General features: G+C 35.8%; 3 protein-coding genes and 1 pseudogene across 3 annotated transcripts; 1 reads left to right on the top strand and 3 right to left on the bottom strand.

Annotated features, from left to right (window-relative positions):
• Nucleotides 1-4,344: 4,344 nt before the first annotated feature.
• On the top strand, nucleotides 4,345-6,185 carry LOC149140747 (cytochrome P450 78A4 pseudogene; annotated as a pseudogene).
• Nucleotides 6,186-8,663: 2,478 nt separating this feature from the next.
• LOC149140746 (G2/mitotic-specific cyclin-1-like) lies at nucleotides 8,664-10,099 on the bottom strand. The gene is made up of 6 exons (XM_089453241.1): nucleotides 9,851-10,099; nucleotides 9,667-9,756; nucleotides 9,398-9,559; nucleotides 9,211-9,270; nucleotides 9,017-9,115; nucleotides 8,664-8,830 (listed from the first exon to the last, which is right to left on the bottom strand). Exons 1-3 carry the CDS (start codon nucleotides 9,968-9,970, stop codon nucleotides 9,398-9,400), a joined length of 372 nt encoding a protein of 123 aa, XP_089309367.1. The 5' UTR covers nucleotides 9,971-10,099; the 3' UTR covers nucleotides 8,664-8,830; nucleotides 9,017-9,115; nucleotides 9,211-9,270.
• Nucleotides 10,100-10,274: 175 nt separating this feature from the next.
• Nucleotides 10,275-14,291, bottom strand: LOC149140745 (GDSL esterase/lipase At1g71691-like). The gene is made up of 4 exons (XM_089451057.1): nucleotides 14,217-14,291; nucleotides 13,184-13,292; nucleotides 12,966-13,093; nucleotides 10,275-10,502 (listed from the first exon to the last, which is right to left on the bottom strand). The coding sequence occupies exons 1-4, from the start codon at nucleotides 14,289-14,291 to the stop codon at nucleotides 10,275-10,277; spliced, it is 540 nt and encodes a 179-aa protein (XP_089307183.1).
• A 2,504-nt stretch (nucleotides 14,292-16,795) lies between these two features.
• Nucleotides 16,796-17,363, bottom strand: LOC149140744 (uncharacterized). Its single transcript, XM_089452881.1, has one exon. The coding sequence runs from the start codon at nucleotides 17,361-17,363 to the stop codon at nucleotides 16,968-16,970; it is 396 nt and encodes a 131-aa protein (XP_089309007.1). The 3' UTR covers nucleotides 16,796-16,967.
• Between the last annotated feature and the right edge of the window lie 7,017 nt (nucleotides 17,364-24,380).

The raw sequence follows: 24,380 nt of genomic DNA, 5'->3' as shown, positions 1-24,380 counted from the left end.
TATCAAGAGCGTAATTGGTTTAACATGGGAGTGCATAATTGTTTCGATTGTCATCATTGGCATATATGATCAATTGCTATTTCGACGGACTTGGATTTCAGTGTATAACATTTCCTTTATGAAAATGACTGTGCTATGTTGCATAAAATGGTTTTATATTTAGGTTGGAATGTTCCTTATCTCACAATCAATTAACTACATGTCCTTGTGTGCATCTACTTGAGGCACACAAATCTTGAATTTAACCCTACGAAATTGATCCAATTTGACATATTCTTGCACAACAAAAAATTCTACATGAAAAATTCATGTTAATTTTGAGTAAAAGAGTACTCTCAAAGTTGGACCATTCAATTTGGCCTTGAAATTAAGGTTTGATGTGAATTTTTATGGAACATGGAAAAATTTCTTTCCTTCACTAAAATGCATGCCCATACTAAATCTATTGGTCATTATGATTGATTCAAATTGTATACTGTTTATTTAATTAGTTTACACACTTTTTAAGTGTTATATGTTTATGCTGACCCTTAAATAATTTTGCTTTAGATTTCATACAACATTCCATGTTTTGCTTCAACTTGCATTCTGTGAAAGTTGTGTATAGGTTTTTCTTCAACTTGCTCTTGGGGGGACAATTGTCCTTTTAATTCGGAGAAATAGTTCCAACTCTTCAAATTAATTGTCAATCTGGGTAGGTTTTGCTATTGCAAGGATTTTACACAAAATATATGCAAGGGAAAATGATGGCTAATGCTAATGAATTTCAAACTCAATCTTTGTAATCACACTCTCAGCAACTCAACCCTCTAGCTCTTACACTCTCAAACCTTGTTCACACTCTCAAGAAATAAACAAACAATGTGGAATAATACCACTTTGTCAGACCCTCACTCTTATACAGAAAAGAAGAGCTCTCCTAGAAACCATTCTCTTAGAAAATGTTGAAACACATTCACATTAAATGAACAAACCATCAAACTATGATGAGAATTAAATAAATTTCACACTAACAAACGGACCGGTCCAGGATCTATGTTATTACAAGATATATTGGTTAACATTCTGCAATAATTAAAGCATGAACAAGGCTAATAATAAAAATAACACTACACAACACACAAGCTAGTCAGCAGAAAGGTATGGCGACACCAATGATTGAGATTTCATTAATGAAAAATACAGGATTACAATGTTGGTGCTCTCCCGCTCTATCAAAGTTTATCTGTTTCTATATGGCTATCTCGTGCGGGCAGAGAGTACACCTCTTTATAATTTCACATTGCAATGATAACATCACGATAATCCCTCAATTCTCATGTGATCTAATTTGAGAATACACATTAACAATTTGATAAAAATTTCCAAGGTTAGGACAAAGTTGTAACATCTTTTCCAAATTACAATAATAACAATATAAAATCGGCTAATTGTTTTAGTTGCGTTGTCCAAAAACATCTCCTTTAACAGTTGAACTATATTTTGATTGGATGCTTTCCAAACTGTTGTTCATAACTAATTGAAGGAGTTCAACACGTCTAAAATAGGTCTTCATGTGTAACAACAATTCTCAATGAGTCCTTGTCCTATCCTTGGCGAGGAAAATCTAGAAGGTGCAGTCCTCCAACAACATCTCAACATACCACAAACCCTGTAACAACACAATTGTCATTTTTACGAGAAAAATATCCCAAAACAATAGTTCTCATGCAAAATTACAAGTAGAATGGGACAATAAGGATGACGTATAAAAGAGACATAGCGAGGTTGATAATGGTTGTTACAATGGAAGAGAATGGTCTCGAGAATAAAAAAAGCTAGGAAAATATATAATTGGAAATATTTAAACTTTTGTTGATGATTTTTTTCTTTAAATTTTGAATTATATAAAAAATATATTTTAATTTAAAAAATTGATATATTTAAATTACAACTTAAGTTATATTTTTGGCAATATAATATTTTATGGTTTTATTGTACTTATATTTAAAAAGAGTAATTTAAAATTTCATTTGAGAAATTTATATATTGGAATTTGAAGCTTTATCTATATATATATATATATATATTTATTTATTTATTTTGAAATTATATTAAAGTTATATAATTCTTTCTAATATAAAATTAAATTGATATTAATTATTTCTATATAAAATTATTTTGAACCAATATAAAAAATAAATGAAATTATTATCAACTTTTTTATTTTTATTTTTATTATATGGTTACAAAAACACACATATATAAAAACCAAAATGATGATTTTGTATTTATATGCAAATATGCCTACCAAAAACATCAGAGGTAGTATGCAGCTATATGAGGTCTCTTATTGAACAAAGCTACAAATTTTTATAGAGGGACTCCAAACTGGATAACAAAAATGAGGTTTTGTAGGTATATCACTTACAAAAGTGTCCAATCAAAAAACCAAAAGAGATAATTTACATGTCCTACTATAAATAATTGATAATGTAATCCTTCATAATTGTTCAATGCCAATCCATTTAGCTCTAAGGAATAGGAGAGGGCCTCATTAGGCCATTGATTTTTAAATCTCCCAATCTTAATTTACACCCTTCATTAGCACATAACCCCACATTTTTAATGAGATCACAGAGAACATGGAGATATGCTATTGAAGAGAACCCTTTCACTGCTTTCCTAATTCTTTTCACAATAGTATATAATGTTTTCTCCTTGGGATATGAGCCCTTCAACATATGCTAAATAAGGAGAGGGAGAAGCTACCTAATTTTCTTTGGCTATCTGAATCCCCTAGGCGAGGGCATAAAGTTCATTGTGGTTGTTTGTCATGCATCCTAAGCTCCATGAATACTCTGTAACTTTAACTTACTAGGAACCATACAATATCTACCCCCTTCTTGTTCCATGACCTACTTTATTTTATATTTAAATATTAGTAATACAGTAATATAGTAACATATGTTTTTTAATTTTAAAACTATATTAAAAAGTGGGATTATAGGAGTATAAAACTATATTAATATAATTTTTATTTTGATTTAGAGTTTAATCATTATATATAATTTGAATAATTAATTTTATATCTGGTAAGGCTTTTGAATATATCATTTGCTATGGTAAACCATAGTTTATGTCTTTATATAAATATGAATTATAATTTATTGAAAGAATTATATTTGATATCAAAATATGTAATCAGAAACATATTTAAATATTATGTGAAAAGTGTACAAAAATTTCAAATATGAGACCAAATTGATACTAGAATTTTAGCTTTAATATGGAGGCATTTAGTGTGGCAACATAAAAGGTTTGAATTCAATGTTTACAAAGTACAAAGTATTTGGTGCAGCCAATTCAAATTGAATTTAGATGTAACAAATTTGACTTCAATTTCAATGGGACAAATTTGAATTGACTTTCTTTTTTTCGATGCAACAAAAGGTGGAGCGGTTAGACCAACTAAGTTCTTGATGCAGCAAAATCAAAATCAAGAGCGAGAAAAGTGGTAAAGAAATAGGCAATTTATGGGAAGAAGCGAGCACATAATAAAATTGTTTTTATTAAATTTATTAATTAGGAGAAAAAAAAGCGAAGCATAACTCTCTATTAAACCTCCACCATCCACGTAATGGACATGAGCATCGGTCTCACTCACCGCAAGCTCAAATATCTGGCTCGTCTTCATGGTGCCACGAAGCTTATGGCATTTAGCTTAGGCTCCACGCCCGCCGTTATTTCGATATGTCATGTACTTCTACTTGTGAAGAAGTGAAGGAGCTGCGGGAGATGGTGGATGAGGGTTTCCAGCTGTTGGCAGCGTTCAACTGGGCGGATCATCTACCATGGCTGTGACTGCTAGACCCTCTTCGAATCCATGCTCGTTGCGCCCGCCTGGTGTCGCGTGTGAGAGCTTTCGTTAGAAATATCATCGAAGAGCACCGACATGCAGAGCGGAACAGCGAAACGGGTAATCAATCCGATTTTGTTGATGTTCTGTTGTTGTTGCATGGAGAAGATAAGCTAGATGAGGAGGATATGATCGATGTTCTCTAGGTCTGTACAATCCGTATTTTCACACTCTAATCTATGTATCTCTGTATTTTAGTTAAATTTTCACACTATGATCTGATCTATCTCTCTGTATTTTGGTTTAGTTTTTTCACACTCTGATCTATCTATCTCTGTATTTTAGTTTTTTCACACTCTTATCTGATCTGATCTGTTCTGTCTCTGTATTTTAGTTTAGTTTTTTCACACCGGAAGGAATTTATGAATGGGGTGAGTTTGCTTGCATTTGCTTCTAATTTCCTTATGTACGCATGCATGCAAGAGATGATTTTTCGCGGCACAGACATGACGGCTCTGCTGACAGAGTGGACAATGGCAGAACTGGTGCTGAATCTAGATGCCCAGAAGAAAGCTCAGGCAGAGTTGGACGCAGTAGTGGGGCGAGAGCACAGCATGAAGGATTCAGATATCCCTAACCTGCCCTACGTGCAGGCTGTGGTAAAGGAGGCGCTGCGAATGCATCCGCCTGGACCGCTCCTATCATGGGCACGTCTCTCCACTGAAGATGTGAACATGGGCGATGGAATGTGTGTTCCGGCGGGCACGACTGCCATGGTGAATATGTGGTCGATTACTCACGACCCCAGCATTTGGGAATCACCTCATGAGTTCCGTCCGGAGAGGTTTGTGGTGTCGGAAGGCGGGGAAGACGTGGATGTAAGGGGTAATGATCTGAGGCTTGCGCCTTTTGGTGCTGGTCGTCGTGTGTGCCCGGGGAAGGCTCTGGGCCTTGCCACTGTTAACCTCTGGGTGGCTAAGTTGCTCCATCATTTTCAATGGCTTCCTCATGCCGAACGTCCAGTTGATTTGTTTGAGGTTCTTAACACTACTACATGTAGGGGGGTTTTAAGACAATATTTAAGACAATATTTGAGTCAATTGTCTTAACTTAAGACAAAAAGAAACTCAAATATTGTCTTAAATATTGTCTCTAAGTGGGTGTCTCAAAATATAATGTCTCAAAAATTTGTCTCTATAAAGACAATATAGAACACATATTATTATTGTCTCTATAAAGACAATTTGATTTGTCTCTCTAGAGACAATTTCATTTGTCTCTCTAGAGACAACTTCATTTGTCTCTTTAGAGACAATTACATTTTTGTCTTTTTAGAGACAATTCCATAATTCAAACTATTGTCTCTCTAGAGACAATATAAAAAATTATTTTAAAAAAAATAAATGTCCATAATTCAAACTATTGTCTCTCTAGAGACAATATAAAAAATTATTTAAAAAAAATAAATGTCCATAATTCAAACTATTGTCTCTTTAGAGACAATATAAAAAATTATTTAAAAAAAAATAAATGTCCATAATTCAAACTATTGTCTCTCTAGAGACAATATAAAAAATTATTTAAAAATAAATAAATAAATCATTTTGAATGTCCGCTGGTCATGCATTCCATTATGTCTATCGATCCAAATAATTTTCTTAGCCTGAATAGAAGATTCTTCAACCACGCTTCTGTATTCTGCTCTATACCCACGAGGCCTCTTGTTTTGGCCCCATTGTAGGAGAAGATCTCCTCATTCTGCAACGCAATGCCTTGAGGGCTGGTTTTCTTGGCTAGTCTTTCTATCTTCACTCTTCTCATGGAATGGTTCCAAAATGGAGTTTACGTATTCGAGAGCTTTCTGGCGGTTCTCGTTGCTGTTTGTCAATGACCCTCCTTTCGTCCTTACTATCTTTCCTTCCAAAAGGGTACTGGGATGGATCCCATTTAAAATCCTTCCATTCTCGAGGTTTTCTTCCTTCTTGCATAGTTTCACGTGTGTCTTTTTTCCATTACTCATCGGCATAGAATCCGCGCTAGCCCCTTGATATCTGCACAGAGGAATCACGAGCGTAACATAAATTTTTGGCCACAGATTTAGTTTGCAGGTTGAACAGGAAAAAATATATGTAAGAGAGCTTCATTTTAGAACATATAGGCCACCTTCAATTAGACTCCAAAAGTAAATCTGGTGCACATATTCATCAGTTGTTGGAACTGCAATTGTCTTCAGCAGATAACTTGGCAGGGCTTAAAAAAGCAACATAGCCAAAAAATGGATCTGAATACTTCTTATGAACAGCTCTCGACTTATTTCCTCCTGCATTTAGGTGAAAATCAATCATGAAATACGCACATTCCCTGGAACAATGCACATAAATGTTATTACCTCAATGTACAGAGTTAACAAAATGTGCATACACCTCCAGATGCTTAGTATGCACGTTAGTATTAGATAAAGATTCAATTCAGACAGGGTGTTAGTAGCTGAGTTCCAACATATAGTTGATCAAGACACAATGTTCTGGTCGTAGCTGATCAACAATGCCTGCCTGTAATTGATGAAGAAATCTAAAATGTCCAGGAGTAGGATTTCTTTAGAAGGGTAAAATCACTAAAAGCATGATGCTTTAAAAATTTTAAGGCTTACTTCAAGTCTGCTTCAGAGTAGCCTGTATGAAGGGTAAGTGTTTTTTTCCAACATGGATCCTTCCTCAAAGTGCATCGAGCAGTGTAGACAGCAGCAGCAGCAAGCATTGATGGACTATACTTGCTCATTATGTACTGAAGCAAACACAGTTCAACCAAGAAGAATGCCAGATTTTCCATCTGAATAATAGATAGTACGACTTGTCAGTACAACAGGGTATTATTAGGAATACAATGAAGAAAAGTAATTTAAAACATGAATGCTAGATTTTATGAGGCATTTTTGAAAGTAGATTTGATCAATGCCACACAGGCTGCTTTCAACAATATAAAAAGTGGTGTCATTCAAAACTTTACCACTTTGTATCAGGAGGAATACATATGGAGTGGGAACTGTAAGCTTGAAGTTCAATTGCTTTAATATCGTAGACTCTTGCAAAGAGTTATTATCAATTGATCAGTCAATCTGAACGTTTGGAGACTATGTTGCAATCAATGACAAAGAATTATCAATTAGAGCTAATTACCATGGCCACTATCTGTTCTGACGTGCATTCATTTGGGAAGATGCGGATGAAGTCATTGACCTGTAGCCAAGTATAAGCCAACTCTTATCAATATTGTGTTACCTATTATAATATAATTTTTGTGTTGATTCCAACATAAAGCGTAATCTTTTGTAGGAGTAGATATTGCTGGTGCATGTACTTTTATACAGCCAACAAAGTGTTCTTTTAATTAGATATATACACATCCTTTCTTACAGATGTCAGCAAGTCATCCTACCTGTGCAGGATAGACTTCTTCATATTTGCTAGCTATAAACATTGCAACGATAGCAAGTAATGGCAAATTCTTCCTTGCAATACTCTAAATAGAAAGGTATCTGTCAATGATGTTCACAGTGAGATACAACGTCTCTGGCATTAATTCCAATTCCAGATGCACATGAAAATTTTAAGATTTTGATGTCAGGCCTAAGAGATAGACCATATAAATGTCTTTTAGATCTAAGTTTGACAGCAAATGGAAGTTGGAACTAGCATGGGAACAAAGTTGTACCTCCACCAACCAATCAATCACGACTGCCCTCATCTTTGCGTTGATTTTACCCTGGTTTCTCATATAATTTGGAGGTACGCAACTCACGTCCTGGGCATACATGAATGCCAAATTTTAGTTAAGGAAAATAAAACTTTACATTCACCCTGACAATAAACTGCAATCATTGACAGAGAAACATAACTCAATTGTCCTGTAGAATTTGTATATATCTTCAATGTATTCAACAATTGCCAATTGGTTTTCAATGTTTCCATCATCAATGATAGGAAGCACCTGACGGGAATCCCTGAATGCATCCTGAAATACATTCATCAAGATTATTAATCATTTTCAGCCGACTTACATCATAAATAAAAACAACACTAACTTGAGGCTATCAAGATAACTAATCATTTTCATCCAACTTCCAACATGACTAAACACAAAGCTATCTTAAGGTTATAAAACTTGCTAGTAATTTGGAGTGGACATGGATACTCCTTGATTTGTGTGTATTTGTTGAACAAGAACAAGAAAAGTATAAGAGAGTGACACATACCTCACTTTGAGATGTTAGCATTGCAGTCAATGATAGTGCAATGTGTTTCCTGGCTTTTAGTTGGCTAGGTCTTTCTAATCCCCCTCCTTGTGCACTTGAGTCGATGTTATCACTAATACAAATGACAGCGTCATTGCTGGTGGTGCAACTGTCATCATTGGGTAAGTTGGCAAGGCATAAAAAAGAAACATAGCCATGACATGGATCTGAATACTTCTCATGAACATATCTCAGCTCATTTCTTCCTGCACTTAAGTGGTTGCACATTCCCTGGAACAAGTAAATCAAATGTTATTCCTTAACAACATATAGGTTTAACTAAATGTGCACACACCCAAGACAGTTTGATGTGCACATTTGTCAATCTTTCCCATATGTAGAATTAGATACAATTTCAGACAGGTTGCCAGTAAATTAGTGTTGTAGCAGGTTCACTAGGTTTTGGATATATAATCTACAGATTGCGTAATTCCTGGAAATTCCTAAGATATTTAGGAGTAAGTATCTTTTGGAAGGTTAAACTCATTAAAAGCATGGTGCCTTGAGAACTATAAGACTTACTTAAGATCTTCTTTTGAGTAGCCTGTGTGAAGAGCAAGTGTTTTACTCCAACATGGATCCTTCTTCAAAGTGCATTGAGCAGTGTAGACAGCAACAGCAGCAAGGATTGATGGATTGTATTTGATCATTTTGTAATGAAGCAAACACAGCTCAACCAAGTAAAATGTTAGATTTTCTATCTGAACCATGCGATAATACATTTTAATTTTTAACAGTAAAGGAGAGGATTATTAGGAAATATAATGAAGAAAAGACATTTAAACCAAAATCTCAATTTTCCAGAAGCATTTTGAAAGTCAATTTGATCAATACATCAGAAGATTATTCTGACAATACAAAAGAAACAATGGAGTTCATCACTTTACCACTCTGTCAGGACCAGCTGCCTTGAGAAACCTGACAAGGAATACATATGGAGTGGGAACGGTAAGATTGAATTCCAATTGATTTAATATTGTATGCTCCTGCCAAGTATCATTATCAATGTATCACTCACACTGAATCTTTAAAATCTATTGTAATTAAATGAAACAGAAAGATATCAGCTAGAGATAATTACCATGGCTACTATCATTTTGGATGTGTATTGGTATCCTGAGATGCAGATCAATTCATTGACCTGTAACCAAATATGAATTGATTCTTCTTATGTCAATATTCAACAGCCAACCAGGTATTCTATCAATTAGATATATGCAAAAGGTTTCCTTACAGTCATGCTTATGGATGTCAGTAAGTCATCCTACCTAAGGAGTGCAGGTATCTTGAAATTTGCAAGCTATAAACATCGCAGCGATACCCACTAATTGTAATTCCCACTTCCTAGAAATATAAATAGAAAGGTATCTATCCATAATGTTTATAGTGAGATACAATGTTTCTGGCATTAGTTCACATTTGTGATGCACCTGTAAAATTTAATATTTCGAGGTAAAGCCTAAGAAATTGCCCACATAAAGTTCTTCTAGATCCAACATTGGCAGCAAACGAAGTTAGGATAGGAACTAATTTGTACCTGTATCAACCAATCAATCAGGGTTTCCCTCATTGTCTCATTGATTTCATCCTGCCTTTTCATATAATCTAGAGGTACACGGCTCATGTTCTGGACATACGGGACTACCAATGATTACTAAATGAAAATTAAAAATTTACCTTCACATTCACACAAATCTCCAATCATTGATAGAGAAACATACCTCAATCTTCTGATAGGACTTGTATATGTCTCCAACATATTCCGCAACTGCCAATTGGTTTCCGAGGTCTCCATCATCAATGCTAGGGAGAACCTCTTGAATGTCCTGAAATACCCCCATCAAAATTATTAATCATTTTTATCCAAACTACATAATAGATAAACAGAAATCAATCTTACAACTATAAAACCTCTTAGTAATTGGGCGTGGATGTGGGTACCTTTGGCTGATATATATTTGGATTTGAGCCAGTACATAAAACAAGAAAAGTATCAGAAAACTAATAAACTTAATCAATAAGGCAGACCTCACTTCGAGCTATTAGCACCGTAGTCTGTGACTTTGCTATGGATTTCATTGCTTTGAGTTGGCTAGATGTTTGTAATCCCCCGTCTTGTGCACTTGAGTCTTAAACAGCCAATTTTCAGTCACAAAATAGAAACAGATGTTGGAAAGCCGATGACGAAGTATTGATGAGGTTGGGAGGAGTAAGTAATAGGTAATTGTTTATATAATCATTGGATCCAATGATGACTACGTAAATGGCGTTCTTGATGAGATTTGTTGCATTAGCTTCTCCTATGAGCACTCCCAGTTGGAGTGTGGTGCTTTCAAACCATGTTAACTGTCCTGCAAAGTCCCTGCGACCAATCTGCGCCATTCCAAAAAAATCAATGTTCATCTATGCATGTTCAAAATTTAAATATCACACTCACATCCAACAACTAGGGCCGTGAACATTGTAAACTATTTGGTTATTATCATGTATTTGAAGCATAAGGGGGCAATTCTCTTATGTTAATTGTTTATTAGGGAAATGGAATGTGAGTAAAAGGCCTAACTGCGTTTGAAGTTGTTCATATTAGTCAGCTTTCCAAAATATTCTAAAATTGAAAATCAAGTTTCACTCATATTACGAAAGAAAAACCAAAAATAGGTAATATATTAATTGGAAGGCATGGATTGAAATCAATATTGGCAGATACTTTATTATTAGAAAAGTTGTCATTTAAAAGGATATTTTAAACATAATTTACAAGGATAGATCAGTTGGCTTGCATGGGGTGTAGTTCTCATTGGCTTGCATGGGTGTAGTTCTCATTGGCTTGCATGGGTGTAGTTCTTATTAGGTTATAAGTTCAAATTTTATAGGGCTGAACATAGAAATTATTTTGGAGAATTCAATTTCCTAAAAAATTTCCAATCTCCCACAACCATCTTATTATAAGTTAATCAAGACAAAAATGCACTAGAAAATAAGCAATTGAATAGGTAAATTTTCCTTGTCCATTATCAGCAACAACAATTCCAGACTTGATACAAGAGGGAAGCTTTGGTAAGAAACAATAAAAAAACACAACCTATGAATTCAGCTTGGGAATATATGAATCAAAAAGCACACAACCTATGAATTCAGCTTAAGTTCTATAAGGATATGGAATATATGAATCAAGAAGAGCAAAGTTGATGATGAGGTACATATAATACAGAGAGATGTTCAAGTAAAGAAGAATCACATAATAAAATAATTTGAAATTTTAAAGATGTTTTGAAATTTAACAGAATAAAGTCCATTGTTTAAATTTACTCATCAAAATTTTAAATAAAAATAACACATAATAAAACATATTTGAATGCCCCTTCTACCGGGCAACTAAAACGCCCTGCTTTCATGCCCATCATAGATTTGCAAATTCTGAATGATAGATTGTTGGATTCACAATTTTGATGAGCAGAGCCACAAAACCTCTAAGAATCCAAAACCTTTATTGCACGAAATTGCAACTTTTAGTTTGTGGAATTGCAGTTTCAGATTTGCCATCAAATATATGATGGAAGAATACTCGGAAGGGCGAAAAAAATAGGCACGGGAAAGTGAACCTTTAACTAACGCTTAGCCTAGACTTACTTGAATAGTTTACAGAGCTAGAAGAATTAAGTAGTTATAGCATGTTTTATAGTTTAAAACAATAGTATATAAAGAGCAGGTAGAGATAACGTTGGACGTAAATAGCAGCTCTCCATTAGCTTCTGCTTTTTTGGGCTGGCTATGTGTCAGTAGATTGGGTGTTGGGCTCATCATCACATCATCTTTTGGGGTTGCATTATAGTATTTTTGGGAATGAAATGATTATTGAGTTTAGAAGTTCATTGAATCTAAAGTCTCATTCTAAAGCCTAGTACAAGGAATGTGTAAATTTGTTTATTATTGGACACGTCTCTTTAAAATTAAAATAAAATTTTATGAGCTAAATAAAAAAATAAGGTAAGCTATAATAAATAAATAAATGAATATGATCTAAAGTAATTAGAAGTAAAAAAAATATGTGTGAGCAAGATGTTTAAATTTTATACTTTTCAAAAAGAGATTTAAATAAACTATTTGAAAATCAATATTAACTAATTTATGTAGATATCAACGATAGAAAAAAAAAAATTGTTGAATTGAGGCTTCTGTGATCTATGCTCATATATATGAATTACAGGTCACTTGATATATGAGATTAATAGCTAACTCAAAATAGATAATGTTATTGGTAGTAGAAGAATTTGGATTATCCACAACAATTTTCATAGTTTGTCCACATTTCGAATTCCAAAGTGGATCCATTTTGGGATAAGTCACACAAATTATGAAAACCATTGTGGATAAACAAAATTCTTCTTTTACCAATGAATGTCACAGAAATCAGAAATCTAATAATGTTATTGGTTTAAAAGTTTATTAGTGTTGCAAATTTTGATGTAATGAAAAATTTAATCATTTAAATCGTTAACAATTTTTTACAAATTAAATCTTTAACAAATTTCAAAATTTTTCTGTTAAATTTCATTAAAAACATATATTTTAATTTACACATTTCAAAATATTTTAAAATTATAAAAAAAATATTTCTAAAATATAACATATTTTCATCAAATTCCAAAATATTCTATAATTGTAATCGAGTTCAGCTCAACACCACCAGCCATCTTTTCCAGTCAAATCAAAACATAAAGAAAACTGTTCTACTTAAACCAATTTGATGCTAATTACATACCAGTGTCCCTCCAACCACTAAGCCCCAGCCTGACAGAGCATCAAATTATTATATTGCAGAGAGATAGTACTTACAAAATCCAAACCAATTCCAGGAAGTATGCCGGCAGCAGCAGATGCATAGTTAACTCCATTGAGGATTCTGTTTCCCGTTGCATTGGGGTCCAGGTATGCTGGTATCAGAGGCAAATTGAAATACTCTCCTGCAGAAAAAAGAAAAAACATGAATGAGGCATGAATGCAGGTATTTGAGATTAATATGCATGGCTCAGCTAGGGTTGTAAAAATATTACCAATGAAATCCACGACGGTCCTGCCATTGCAGAATCTACCCATGGGATTGAAGGGCCCGCCAGGATTGAAATCGATTCCATATAGGGAGCTGATCCTCAAATTCCAAGCCTGTTTGAAGAGATTGAATTTGAAGGAAAAGATACAGAAAGTTACGGCACATATTTCTTCTCAAAAAGTTATTGACAATAATACTATGACACTAGAGCATTGCTTATGCTAGAGGAATAAATTGCTGTGGTGGTTGGCAGTTGAGCTGCCCTCCATTTTGATATTCTAGGGAAGAGGGGGAATCATGAGAAGTTTTCCTTAGAAAAAAAATATAGAAGCTAAAGGAATAAAGGCTAAACTTAAAAAAAAAAATATATATATATATATATATAAAAAAAACTAAAACTAAATCTAAGAAACCAAACTCTGAGGTGGTAGGTGTAATAGGGATCCTCCTTGATCCCAGAGGAAATCAAGAACTAAGTTTAAGAAAGGGGTTTAGGAGAATCCACCAAACATCAAGCAGAGGCGTGCCATTGTTTCAAGGGTTGAAAATTCCCAAGCCAAGAGAAATAAATTGACTTACAGTACTTGGGGACTCTACGGTTATAGTTCAGCATATGCAAAACCAATCAAGCCCTCGAGATATGTGTCTGGGTAGACTCATTCGTAGTGCTCAAGTGCCAGCAAGGAGCTTCAAAAAAATAGAATTCTACCAAGTTTAGACCTTCAGGAAAATGAAGTAACTTTGATAGACAATGGAAAGTTATGCATAAATGGGCGGGCTCCAACTATTTCACATCTTCCTTTAACATTCAAAGTACACAATATATCATAAGAATGAAGGAAACATGCATATTCAAGAGAAGTCGAGGAGCATCATTATGGTGAAAGAATGGGCACTAAAGTCCTCCTGGTATTTGGTAACCTGTCATTAACTCTGATGCATGGTGAAGTTTATCAACTCCGAGTGATGGATTGGAAGGCTGACGGTGGGATTCTCAATCTCTGGAGAAGTCGATCACTAGTCAATGATCAACTGACCTTGTATCCATGTGTTCTTTGTGGCATGGTTTTGGGTTTCTCTGGTATTTGGTTCCTCCATCTGTGGCGGGACATGGTTGCTCTTAAGCATCATTTGGCTCTGTGTTTTCAGATTTTGCAGTTCAAAGTTGGATTGGGTAATGTTGAAGAATGTAGCTATGGTCAGTATTCATAATATTATTTTATTGATGTACTTTTGAATAATTAAAATTATTATTGACAAGCATGTTCTTCATGCTTTGTATTGGTCAAAAGAAAAATATAGAAGGGCATGTTCTTCGTGCCCCTTTCAAATGAAGAAAATTGAATTTTGTTAAGTGCCATTTACCCTACCAAGTTGGCAAGTCGGCCCTCCTAACCCTCATGTCGGCTCAGCTTAAGTGGCACCCTTTCGCATGGCTTGGAGACTATACATATAGCCCACTCGCATTCCTCATTTGATACATCTCACACACCTATATTTCTGATCTCAGAGGTCGAAAACAGAAGTAAAACATATCTTTGATCTACCCTTGCTCAAGGAGACTTGGAAGGTCAAGTAGAAGACAAAGCCTGAGGCATAATTTTCTGGGGTTTTGTGGCTCGTTCCTATGGAAGTAAGTGTGAAGTCTTAGGCATATTACTCTACGAAATAATGAGAAGTGGAACCATGTGAAGTTTGAGGCTTTTATTCTGAAGTATAATGCTAAGCTCGGTGGCATAATTTGAGGCTAAGGCAGAAGGAAAAATTCGGCTTTTGGAGAACTGAAGTAGACCTCTTTTGTGGACATATTTGGAAGCATTTTGTCTTGGTATGCTCAAGGGTTGACTTGGCACTTGGAGGTTGGTTATCTTAGCTACATTACTGGTTGGTTTGTATATGACTTGATGTCTTGTTGACTTGATTTCATAAGGAAAGGATTGCTGGGTTTCTCCCCTTAGAGTGGGGTTTTCCCGTGTAACTTCTTGTGTGGTTGTCTCTTCATGTTTTTCTGTTGTAGTTCTCTGTATAATTGTTTTATGTTGCATAATAAATAAAATAAAATATCAAACTAAGTGTAAAATCATAACAAACAATTATCGAGTTAAGAGAACTACCAAAATTCAACAGGTAAGCTGTCCTGTGGAAAATTGAATTGATTTAAGTGAAGGTTCTCTTCCCAGTAGGTGGTGCAATATATGTTGGGGAGATCTAGAAAAGAAAGGTGGGACATAATCATTTGGGTCTGTATATTCTTTGCGAGTCCTCAGACCTTTGAAGAGCCCAGATAATAAATGATCACCAAGTTGAGACATGCAAGTAGCCCTTCCATACTTCAACAGCGGACTGGCTATTATTCTAAGTGCAGATAGAAAAGTGACGCAGATATTTCTGGGAAATTGACATGTCAAAGTAAGCAAATACAGAAGGTGGAAGAAACTGTATGACACTCTATGAGCTGGCTCTAGGCCTAGCCAAAAGATCACACTTAAATGAAGACACTTCACATTCTAGGGTCATCCCTCCAAAGGCATCCATTGGCTTGGTTTGTATTGTAGTGAAAGATGAGGCAACCGTTCAGCAAACTTCTCGTGACATGGAGATCAGAAATACAGCTCTGGAATTCAATCTTCCAGCAGCGATCAAGCAAGAAGCCCTTAGCAGACATGATTTCATTTAAGTTCAGGTTTTTATTATTTATTGCAAAGTAGTTTTTTTACCAGTTCAGTATGCTAGACATTGTACCTGTTGGCTTTACAGCTATACCTCCAGAAAGGTAAGAATAGACGGCGATTTTTAAATTTCGAGTCTTTTTGAAAGACAATTGTCATACCATTATTTTTGTTTTGTTATCTTACTTTTTGGCTTGGCCACAGCCATTTTTTAATACAAATGATATCCTTTCCTGTTAAAATCAACTAAGAAACCAAACCCAATACTAATTAAGAATATAATTTGAGATGCTCTGTTTTTTGTACATGTAAATACTTGTCCAGAGAAGGATTGATGAATGTCTCTTGCTTATGTTGTTTGGCCGACCTCCCACTAAGAACAACTCACCTTGGATTTTATAGCTTCCATTTTCTTTTCTGGTGTGTAAATTTATTGGCGGATATTGGAGAGAAATACAAGGATTATCTACATGTTTGTAGAAAAACAACCCAAATTTCCCTTTTTACGGAGTTAGGAATGGTGCAATGAAGAGGATAGTTGTTTAGTGTGTAGATTTAATGGCAGATATAATACAAGGATTGTCTACACGTTTGTCGAAAAACAACCCAAATTTCCCTCTTGGCGGAGATAGGAATGCTGCAATGAAGAAGATAATGTCCTCTACTAGCAAAACATGCCCATGTAGCATCATACTAAGTCACCAGGTAAAAAGGAGAGATCATTCATTAACCTCCTTCATTAACCACAACAAATGTTTGAAATGCAAACAAACATATTTTAAAAAATCATTTAACCCTTCAGAGGGTTTTTTTTATTGAAATGTAATAATCAATGGCTCACCTCTCTGGTGATGTGGGTACAAATACATCCCAAAAACAACAAAAAATGCTGGCAAAAAAAATACATGAGAAAGTACCCTTTTATTGACATAATAGCATCCAAACTTCCCTATAAAGAAAAAGATACATAGAACACAAGAGCACTGCAACTACCAACCCAATAATGGCCGGATGTTTTTCTTTTCCGATGTCAGCACTTCCGCAGAATCTTAAGCCCAGCAGAATAGCGATCCAGACATCATAGAAACCCAAATAACCCTAACCCTAACAGTCACTAATTCAAGGGACTCCAATGAGGACAATGAACCCTAACAAAATTAACCACACTATATGTACCAGAAAAAGAGCCTGCCTAGACAAAAGGCCAGTTCCTCCATTGCCCACTTCACAGAAACCGATCTCGGCCACTTCTACGCCGGGGCACTGAGCATCTGCACACCCACACCAATATGTAATGCCATCAACACCACACATTGGATCAGGTTTGAAACAGCTTACCGGACAAGAAACATACTTGTTATTCTCAATGCAGACCGATAATCTTCTGGTATTTCCCTCGCTGGGGAGAGCAATGGCGATTTCATTCTCAGGCCCTGACAACACAGCTCCTAGTAAGGCATTTGTGATCAGGTAAAGCAGGAACAATACGAAACTTGGTTGCACATAACCAGCCATGGCATTGACCTTTTAGATTGCATCTGTTGCTGCTCCGGCCCAATTCATACATACAAATAGTAGACCAGATGAGAGCACAGCGGCTTCCTACCAAATTCCAACTAAGCCAACCGAGACTTTGTCTCACGCATACGGGAAAGAATATGATGGACCATGAGGTAAATGCAGAGAAATCTGACGAAAAAAAAAGTTTAAATTGGTACAGTGGAGTCTGACATTTATATGAGCAAGTGTTTAAACCTCCATACAACCGAAAATATAGAACTAACCCCATGCATCTTTATACATTGTTTCCCGTCCACCTCGAAGACATGATTATAGGACCTCGGCGCACACAGATGCCACAACCATATTCAACAGTGACATTGGCAAGCCCGGTTTCTCTGGCTTTCTGTGCAACAGATTTTCTGCAACTATTTTTAGTTATTTCTATATTTTGTAATATGATGCCATTTTGAATACAAAGACGTGCATGAATATATGATCCAGGGAGGTTTGACAGATGTCAATAAGAGAATGAAAGTGTTGACGAAGAAGTTGATGCATAGGAAGGCCTATCAGCCTAATTACATTCACAATCAACTGGACAAAATCATGTCGATCATGAAAAGAAATAAACTTTCACAATACAAGCATAAATTCTTTAAAATTTCTTCTTTGAACAACTTCCAACAACATTATAGAATCAAGCTCCGACAAGGAAGTGGAGGATAATTTTGATTCAAAGAATTCTTACCTTGAACTGAGGTAATGGGATTCGATCCCTCTGAAGTCTGCGCGCTATTGGAGTGTGGTAATGGGATTCGATCCCTCCGAAGTCTGCTCACTATTGGAGTGCGCAGAATGCTCCGAAAGAAAGAGATTTGTTCTTGAAACTGAAAAGGTAGGGTAGGATGGGAGGCATAAGACCCCCTCGACAGAATGTGGCTCTATCTATAACCTATGTTAAAACTTACGCTAATGTAATTATGTAAGTCTTTAACCATAAAATTCATTGATATTATGTTAAGTGTGTTCTCATCGGTATGAGTGTCTTTTACATTTATTGCTTCTTTACACCTTGAGTACTATTATTTCTGATATATTGTTTTTGTTTGTTTTTCTGATTGTGGGAGGAGTTTGGTAATACAAATTTTTTAATTTTAAGTTAATAAAAAGTTTTATTTTAAAGAAAAAAAAAGTTTGATATAAATATTTCATTTATAATGCTAGTAATTTTATAAATTTAAAATTATTTTTCTCAAATTTCAAAGTGAATGGTAAAAATACATAGTCTTAAGGGTCAACCTAGTTAGTTGAGTTCCCATTGTTAAAAAATCTTTTCTATTAAAAGGTCACTTGTTTAATTATCTTGACGTTATTGGAGTAAGACTTCATGGTCGAGCTTATAGGTTGTGATCCTTTCAAGTAGATTTGCCTGGTACAAATTGATACATATTTTATATGTTTTATAATGTTGATAATATAATTATGTTGGAGTGGAAGAGCATGAAGAATTGTCCATGTTCTCTTGATGGTTTTAGTGAACTCGTGGTTTTTCTATAAACGGCAAATGGATCATGGATTCAAATTTGGCTGCCACAGTTAACCCTGAGATTAGATCAACTAAATCAATAAATCGAGTTGTCACAGCTAGCCATGAGACAAAGGATCGATACATCAGCTCAATCAATAAAAGCATCAGTCACATTAGGGATTCAGCGCACTAAGCTAGGATTTTGGATAACAGATCCTACTTTCTTTTACCAACTCGATACCGCCAGTGGTTTTTCCGACTCGAGAAGGAATCGAAAACTTAGACTTGGAGTAAATTTTATTAAATCTCAATACCATTTATGTGGGTAGTTTAGTATTGAGCATATTTTGTTTTGTTCAAAGCGAAATTTGACGATTTTTACGGATGAACGAGGGATTGTTCTTTTAGGGCTTCATCAAGGTTCATGCGTTATTTTCATTGAGGATATTTAGTGAGTGGCCTCATCCCAAAATGGAAAACAAATCAATAGTAAATGTTAAAAATGGCAAGGAAATCTCATATTTTGTGGAAACAAATCATTTGGGCCAAGTCAAAATTTCCTCAGCAAACACAACAGGGAAGTGGATTTGGGTAACTGCAAAACAATATCAGGGCATTTTAAAGCGGAGACTTGCCCACTTTAAATGGGAACAAGGAAGAAGAAAAAATTCCTAGAGAAACTAGTAGACATATAATAAAAGTAAACAAAATCTTTGAAATGCAAATTTCATCCATGGAACAATGCCTCCCTGAAGATAACATCAAACAACTTCAAAAAATCTACAAAGTAGAGGAATAATTTTGAAGAGAAATGTCTCCCCTCCTCCATGATGGCACAAGTGTTGAAGATATAGTTGATGGTTTGATATTGAAGTCAAAATCCTTCTTGAACCCTTGAGCCAAAGAGGTCTCTCCTCTAGTATCTCTAAAAATATCCTATGAAGAGTCATAGCAATTAGCTTAGAAAGTATGACCCACCATGATCATATTAATAAATGACAACCACTAAACTAATATGATAATCTATTCAGAATTTCCTTGCAAAAAAAATTAACTTCTTGTTTGCCCCTTTTTTGTAGTGAAAGTAGATTTCCTGATTGTCTCCATCATATTATGCCCCAACACTAGCTAACCAACATGACAACCCATTCACAATAAATGTCATTGACAATGATCTCAAAATGTGCAAATGAATTTGTTAGTTACCCCTTGTTGTGTATATCTCTTGCCAAAGAAGAGGAGTCTAATCTACTCTTCCTTGGCAAAGAACAATTGCCATTGTCCTTTCCACCTGCCAGAACGAACCTCGCAACCTTTAGCATCTTCATGACATCCAAACATACAACTGAATCCACCTCCTCTGATCACATTGCATTGGATAACTCGTCCTCATTCCACCATTTTGATCAACTATCAAAGCCTAGAAACCCTTGACCCTTGCAAAAAAACCTTTGCAAAGTCCTCTCCATTCACATCTGATTTGGAACGTTGCAAAAAAGTACTACTAGCATATAATCTTCTCCCTCATGTGGTTCATTGAACTCATAACATCCTTTCAAGTGGTGAGATAAACAACCATTAGTGTGTTCACAATTTAGAATACCCTTTTCTTTCTATTACTAAATAGTCAATACTACTTCATGCCTAGTTTAGTACATATCCCCTAGTTTTACCAAATACTTATTTTAATACCTCCAAAACCTATAACCCTCTAACGAAAATCCCCACCCTTTACAACAAAATTGCTTCATGAAAGGCATTTTACATTACTTCGTAATTTTTCCTTTGTATATGAGAAAGAAACTAAATGTTACTTCTCCCTTATCCAAGATAATTCTCTTGATTACAAATTGAACAATGTATCATGATATTTCCTTTCTCTCTTCATGTGAACTTGCTCAATTAGCGTCTAAATACCTTGTGAGATAGAATTCAATGCATGTATTGTATTTGGTATTGTGTCAATTATTAATTTTTAATGTCTTAATAATGTGTTAATTGCCTTCCAATGCATGGTCAGTCTCGAATTAAAATTTTGACATGGAAAATCCCAATTTTGCAATTTTGGGAATGAGAGGCACATTGCAGGGACAATGTGTATCCATCTTGGTGGATAGTGGGGCAACCCAAAATTTTATTGATGCACAATTGGTGGAGTGTAGAGGCATTCATAGATTTATATATATCCTGAACAACGTGGGCGATAGAGGATGCCCATGCTTCACCTCAGTTATCTTCTTGGTTGTTGGTTCGATATGTTGAGGATATGGTTGATGGGAAAAATGTTGAGGATATTGTTGATGGTTCAATATTGAAGTCAAAATCCTTAACCATTTAGCCAAAGAGGTGTCTCCTCAAGTATCTCTAATAATATCCTATGAAGAGTCATAACATTTAACTTGGAATTATGGCCCACCATGATCATCTAATAATTAATTGAAATAGCACTAGACCCCAATTTAGGGACTGGGTGGATCATATTGTGAGACTATGCTAGTGGCAACCCTAAAAAAATGACTTGAAAACCCCTTGATTTTCTACCTTGATGGAATTCATATCCCAAATTTCTTGTTGGATACGCAAGTCCTAGAAAACGTGACAAGGAAGATGAGAGGGAGTTGACAAGGACATTAGGTTGTCCTAGAACATCATGCTTGTGAGAAGAGCATGGAGGGGGGATTTCATCTGTGACTAATCTCGTGGTAGGGAGGAAACCACATTTCTTTCTAGAAGGTGGAGAAAATGTTTGTGCAGACTCGCAAGGCTTCAGATAAGTATTCTATGGCTCAAAAGTATAACTTATAACTAGATACAAATCAAATTAGTGTTCTATGAGGATAACTGAAAGGAAACTCTAAGTGTAGATATTTATTATATAAATTTGCAGAAACTAAATCTCCTTTTATGATTGTTATTAATGCTCTATGAAATAAATTAAACTCACATTTTGTATGATGACAAACCAAATAAAGGATCTTGATAATGACTCTGGTAGGAATTAAGCTATCTTGACTGATAATGAAATAGAAAAACAAAAAGGATAGTAGAATTGCGGGAAAACTTAACGAGGAAGACCAGTAGGGAAACTTGGTTAGTCTTCTGGCATAGCCTAGCAGCGGCCTAGCTAGAAGACACTCCCAAAGTCTTGAATGTTAGATGGAGGGTGTGGTTGGGTATAAACCTCAGAAAAATAAATAATGTAGGTAGCATGTAGTATAAGCTAGAAGAAAATACATAATAACAAAGCTTGATGAACTTGTTGGAGCTGCATTTTTCTTTTCTGTTGTTCCTTTTCTACTGTTCCATTTTTTCTACTATTCCTTTTCTGTTGTTCCATTTTTTCTGTTGTTCCTTTTCTGCTATTCCTTTTCTGTTGTTTCGTTTTTTTTGTTGTTCCTTTTCTGCTGTATTTTCTATTGTTCCTTTTCTGCTGTTCCATTTTTTCTTTTGTTCCTTTTCTGCTGTATTTTCTTTTGTTCCTTTTCTGCTGTTCCATTTTTTCTGTTGTTCCTTTGGGAAAACGGAACAACAGAAACCAAAGGTATATTGGATGAGCTGAGATGTTGTTCAAATCCAGGAGATCTCTTCATTATGGTATATGCTGAAATGATTCCACGCCATTGTAGATAAGGCATCCCAGTGATCTGGCACAAGCTTTGTTGGCTTGACTATCCACAATTTTATTGTGCGATCGTAAAACATGATAGTAGTGCACATCTTTCATGGTGTGTCCTAAAATTTGGCACCATTTGATAATCTGCTGAAGGAGAGCATTGGGCAGATCCGTGCTCTGAACCATTGCACTGACGACTATCACCGAGTCTCCCAATATCGTGACTGTGTGTATACCAAGCTTCCCAAGTTGGATAAGACCTTGGTAAAGGGCCAGGGCTTCTGCTCTGTTATTGGAAGTGTGGCCAAGACCCCACTCGTATGAGAGTATGTTATCCCCATTAGCATTAAAAATAACTCCTCTCGCCCCTGCTACCCTAGGATTCGACTTTGAGGCCCCATCAAAATAGAGATAATGCCTATTGTTGTTTTTAAGCCAACCTGCAAATTCTTCCTCTTTTAGCCTAATCTTCTAGTTAGGGGAAACATTGTTGTTTCTCTTTCTAGCAGCGTTGCCCTTCTGATTGCTAATGTTTTTGTCTAACAGGTGTCCAATGAAAATGCGTTCTTCTATGCTGAGTTCACTGACATTTATACTTCTCAGATTCTTAACTGAGATGATCTCAAGGGCAAGACTCCTTGCCTTGGTGCAAAGGCTTCTAACAGTCAAGTCCTTATCCTTAAAAACCTTCCGATTTCGTGCCAGCCAAATATTACATAGCATATTGTGGGGAAGAATGTCCCAGACTCTCTTCACTGTGTTATTTTTCGTGTGCTGCTAGGGGTAGTCTTTTTTCCATTTGTAAATAATTTCTCCTATGGTGTTTTGGGTGTTCCATGGGATTTGATTGTTATGAGACAAGTTCCTCCAGCAGTTGATGGCAAAGGGGCATTCAATAAAGAGATGATGCATTGATTCTTTAGCAGCTAAGCAGTTAGGACAACGAAAGGGGCCATTAATTCCCCTCTTTTGCAAATTTTCGGCCGTGAGGGTTTCCCCTTTGAGGAGGGTCCAGAGAAAAAACTTGATTTTTGGAATTGCCTCAGATTTCCAAACCACCTTCCAGTGGTGCCAACTTGGCATGGGGTAGCTGATGTTGCAAATATAATGGTGAGCAGCTTGGATGGTGTAAGAGGATCCGGATGGGTCCCAACGAAACACATCAAGATCGTTCTTTTTGATAGGGGCTATACTGTGCAAAAGGGATTGAAGGACAGAAGACTTGCATTAAGACTATTGGGTATGGCTGGGAAGGCCCAACCTGACCAAAGAAGGGTGTGAGGATCCCATTGGGAGATCTGGTCCAGGTAATGAATGCCTGTTCTTTCAAAAAAGGAAAGGATAGGGTGGACTCCCCCATGTCTATTTATTGGCTGCTGACCCATGATTTTGTCTACTCCAATATTGATGCTTGCACCTCCCTTGGGGATTTTTGAAGTATTTTGAGCAATTAGTGGAATTTCTCTCTTGCATAATCGCCAAATTTTGGAGGATTCTCTATTGGGAATATCTCGATCAAGAAGCTGTTGTCTAGGAAAATTGAGGTATTTAATTTCCAGAACTTTTTTCCACCATGCTGGGAGTCCAGTAATGAGTCTCCAGACAATTTTGCCTCCAAAGGCTAAATTGAGAAATTTAGGAGATCTAATTCCAATACCTCCTCGGTCTTGGGGCTGGATCACCTGCTTCCAATTAATCAAGTTGAATTTCTTTTTATCATTCCCCCCCCTGCCATAGGAATTCGCGAAGGACGATCTCCATTTTGTTGTGGAAGGAGGCTGGAGCTTGAAGTAGAGAAAAATGATATAGGGGGAGAGAAGATATACCTGACTTAAGAAGAGTGAGGCGACCAGCTGGGTTGAGCCAAATAGATCCCCATTGTTGCACT

The sequence above is a fragment of the Pinus tabuliformis genome, chromosome X, assembly GCF_031772625.1.
Source record: "Pinus tabuliformis cultivar Carrire ecotype Pingquan chromosome X, CPIR1, whole genome shotgun sequence".
Lineage (NCBI taxonomy): Eukaryota > Viridiplantae > Streptophyta > Pinopsida > Pinales > Pinaceae > Pinus > Pinus tabuliformis.
The sequence above is the reverse complement of the archived record's forward strand: the minus strand, read 5'-3'. Positions and strand labels throughout refer to the sequence as shown.